The 3,245-nt window shown below is 33.5% G+C and overlaps 1 protein-coding gene across 1 annotated transcript in view; it reads left to right on the forward strand.

The window, feature by feature from the left end:
- LOC109830421 (capsanthin/capsorubin synthase, chromoplastic-like) overlaps nucleotides 2,311-3,245 on the forward strand; it is a 4,267-nt gene continuing 3,332 nt past the window's right edge. The window contains exon 1 of the mRNA XM_020397675.1: nucleotides 2,311-2,858. Within this exon, the coding sequence (XP_020253264.1) occupies nucleotides 2,343-2,858 (516 nt within the window). The 5' untranslated portion in view covers nucleotides 2,311-2,342. The remainder of the gene's footprint in view (nucleotides 2,859-3,245) is intronic.

Genomic DNA, 3,245 nt, shown 5'->3' on the forward strand with positions numbered 1-3,245 from the left:
ATCGAAAAATGGATAAACCAAGAAATCGTGTGTGTATAGTTTGAGCTTTAAGCATTAACACACAAAGTATAAACCTAAACTATTATACCCAAGCTATAGTTCTTCATGACGTTTGATCTTGAGTGTGGATGAAGCTTGATCTTGAATCTTTGACTTGAATTGTATTGGCTTCATTCCGGTATTCCGCTAACCTCCATTAAATGACATAGTTACGACGCAATTCCAACCGACCTCAAACATCAATGTTTGTCTAGAATGCCTAATAACAAACACAAATACTAGACAAACAATGTTAGAGATTGTTTTAAATCATCAAAACAATATTAGGGAGTAGGCTCATAAATATGAGACCTAACCAAATGTACATGAGTCAATTGAGTTAACATTGACTAAGAACATATCTATTAAAGAATCAAAAGCTGAGTTCCTATTTGATAAGATATTGAACAACTTTGCCTCAATCAAAGAGGCAATTTTCGGGGAGGATACAAGAAATATTAGTAAGAATTTGCAAAAACTTTAATTTTATTTTTTTAAAATTATAAATGAATTTAAAACTTGTTATATATTTATGTGCAGATGTTCTTGCAAATAGTAGCAAATGTCAAACTTATGATCAACTACGTTATAAGATATAGTAAGGCAGACACGAGGAGGGACATCATTATAATAGATAAAGATTATGCAAACATACTATTATTTCACAATAAATTAATTATTAAAAATATAATATATTAAAAAATTTTGCTTTTTTTACCTTATATAGTGGGATAACATTATGTGTAACTTTATTTGGAGATTTAGCTAAATATGAAGGATCTTATTGAAGACAATATCAATGAGACGCCTATAATAGCACTATCAGATTTTAAAATCTCAATGTACAAAGGTAACATATTTTTATTATTGAATTGTAAATTAAATATCAATAAATATCAAATTCTAATTATAACTATGATATATCCAGGGGAGATGTGTATGACTTTGCAAATTGCGTCAACAATATGAATCTACCCTGAAATGCAGCTTGCTAAGGACATGCAAGAATGATAATTCAAAAAAGAAAAAACAATGTAACTTAATAAATTAAAGTTTTAAATTTTTAAACTAATATGCAGGGCTCATTCAAAAGATGATATTAAGACCAATGATCCTCGATCAAGGCTATTCGGAAAATGCATCAAAAATGAAGATTGTTGACATTATGCAAGCATCACAAAAATCATCAGAGGTAGGATATTATAAATCCTACTATAAAATATTAATGAATCGAGGACTTCAATTTCACAATGAGCTGAGATAAATAAATTTAGTTTCACTGGTAAGATATAAAGTAAACATGAAATGTTTTTTTACTATAGTGCCTAAAAAAATATTGTTTTCATGATAAAATATTTTTAATATATTTCTAAGTTACCCTTGATATCTTTCAACTGCCTTTACAATTAATATTTTTATATTAGTTTTTTTTAAATGCCAAATTTTCATATTCGTTTTTATTTTTTTATTTATTTTGTCATTTCTTCTTTTATTTTCTACATATATATATAAACTTTGATTATAACTAACTAAATTTTTACAACTATAAATGCACAATATGGTACCTTTACGGGAAAAATAACTAACATCTTAAATAGGCGTGAGAATTGGTACTACTCTTGCAAAGGCTGCAACAAAAAAAAATAGAAAAAGATATTTTTGACAAATGTTAAAAATACTGAAGACATTATACCAAGGTTAAATACTATCAATTATTAATGAAAGAAAAATGTACAAATTAAATATAAAAATATCATCTGATGCACAATGATAATACAAAATGTAGGTATGTAATTAAAATCATAGTTGACGATAAGACAGATAGCACAAGAGTGACACTTTTTGACCCAGCGGAAACTCTGATAGGATGCAAGGCTCAGAAAACTCATCGCTGATATAAAAGAGGTAACTTCTTACTTTATTACATTTTAAATACATGAAACCATATATTTCATATATAAGAACTTAATTGTTTCCTCATTAAAATAGAAAAGTAATCAAAGTTCGTTCTTCCAAAAGTTCGTGCTTGCTAAACATAGGAAAGATATCCAAGTTCCTTGTGAAGTTGGATGAAAATGATGGGGTCTCCTTTGAACCGTTTGATCCTAATTGTTTTATTCAAAAAATAATTTGTGACCCCACTCACCAACAAAATCAACAAAACCATTCCAACCACCCACCTAAAAATTTTAGATTCTCGTTTTGTCTCTGCTACTACGGTACTACCCTCCCTCCTCCATTATAAAAACCAATGCACCCAGTAAGCAGCAACACAAAAGCAACCCAAAATAAATAAATAAAAAATGTCAACTCTTCAAAACTCTTCATTCCTCTTCCCCAAATCCCCACCCAAACCCAAGAAAACCCAGACCCGAATCAAATCATCCCACAACTTCTTGGACCTCAAGCCCGAATCCAAACCCGAAACCCTCTCCATCGACATCCAGTACCACGAGCCCAGACTCAAACCCAGCTGTTATGACGCCGTCGTTATCGGGTGCGGGCCGTCCGGCCTCCGGCTAGCGGAGCAGGCCAGCGGTCGTGGGCTTAAAGTGTGTTGTATCGACCCGGACCCGTTAATGGGCTGGCCCAACAACTATGGGAGTTGGGTTGACGAGTTTGAGGCGATGGGGTTGGGGGATTGTTTGGATCACACGTGGCCTTTGGCGAGTGTGGTGATTGATGATGGGAGGAGGAAGGATCTGGACCGTCCGTACGGGAGAGTGGCGAGGGGGAGGTTGAAGAGGAGGCTGATGGAGGGGTGCGTTAAGAATGGGGTGAGGTTTCATAAGGCCAAAGCGTGGGCTTTGGAGCATGGGGTACGTCTGTGTTCTGAAAAATAGGATTTTTGAGCGGTTTAACAACAGATTTAAAAAAAGACAAGGTTAAAAAAATGTTCTAAAAAATGGTATTCAGAATGTTAGCATAAGAATTTCCGACGCGGAATTCTGTTGTTTCCTCGCATTGGGGATTGAAATGCAACTTTTAGAAAACTTAGGGTATGTAGGTGTAGGGCTCTAAACTTTGGATAGTTTGGTGCAGTATCGATCAACTGTGGGTATTTAAGTCTAGGTTTTAAACTTCGGGTGTTGTTGTGTAATTAATATCGGGAAAACTTTGGGTGTTTATGTGTAATTTACCCGCTTATTTACTACTTTTTGGTTTCTAATTAGGGTTAAATTCAAAAGAGCCCTTGAATTTTGGTT

Source organism: Asparagus officinalis, chromosome 2 (assembly GCF_001876935.1).
Source record: "Asparagus officinalis chromosome 2, Aspof.V1, whole genome shotgun sequence".
Classification (NCBI taxonomy): Eukaryota; Viridiplantae; Streptophyta; class Magnoliopsida; order Asparagales; family Asparagaceae; genus Asparagus; species Asparagus officinalis.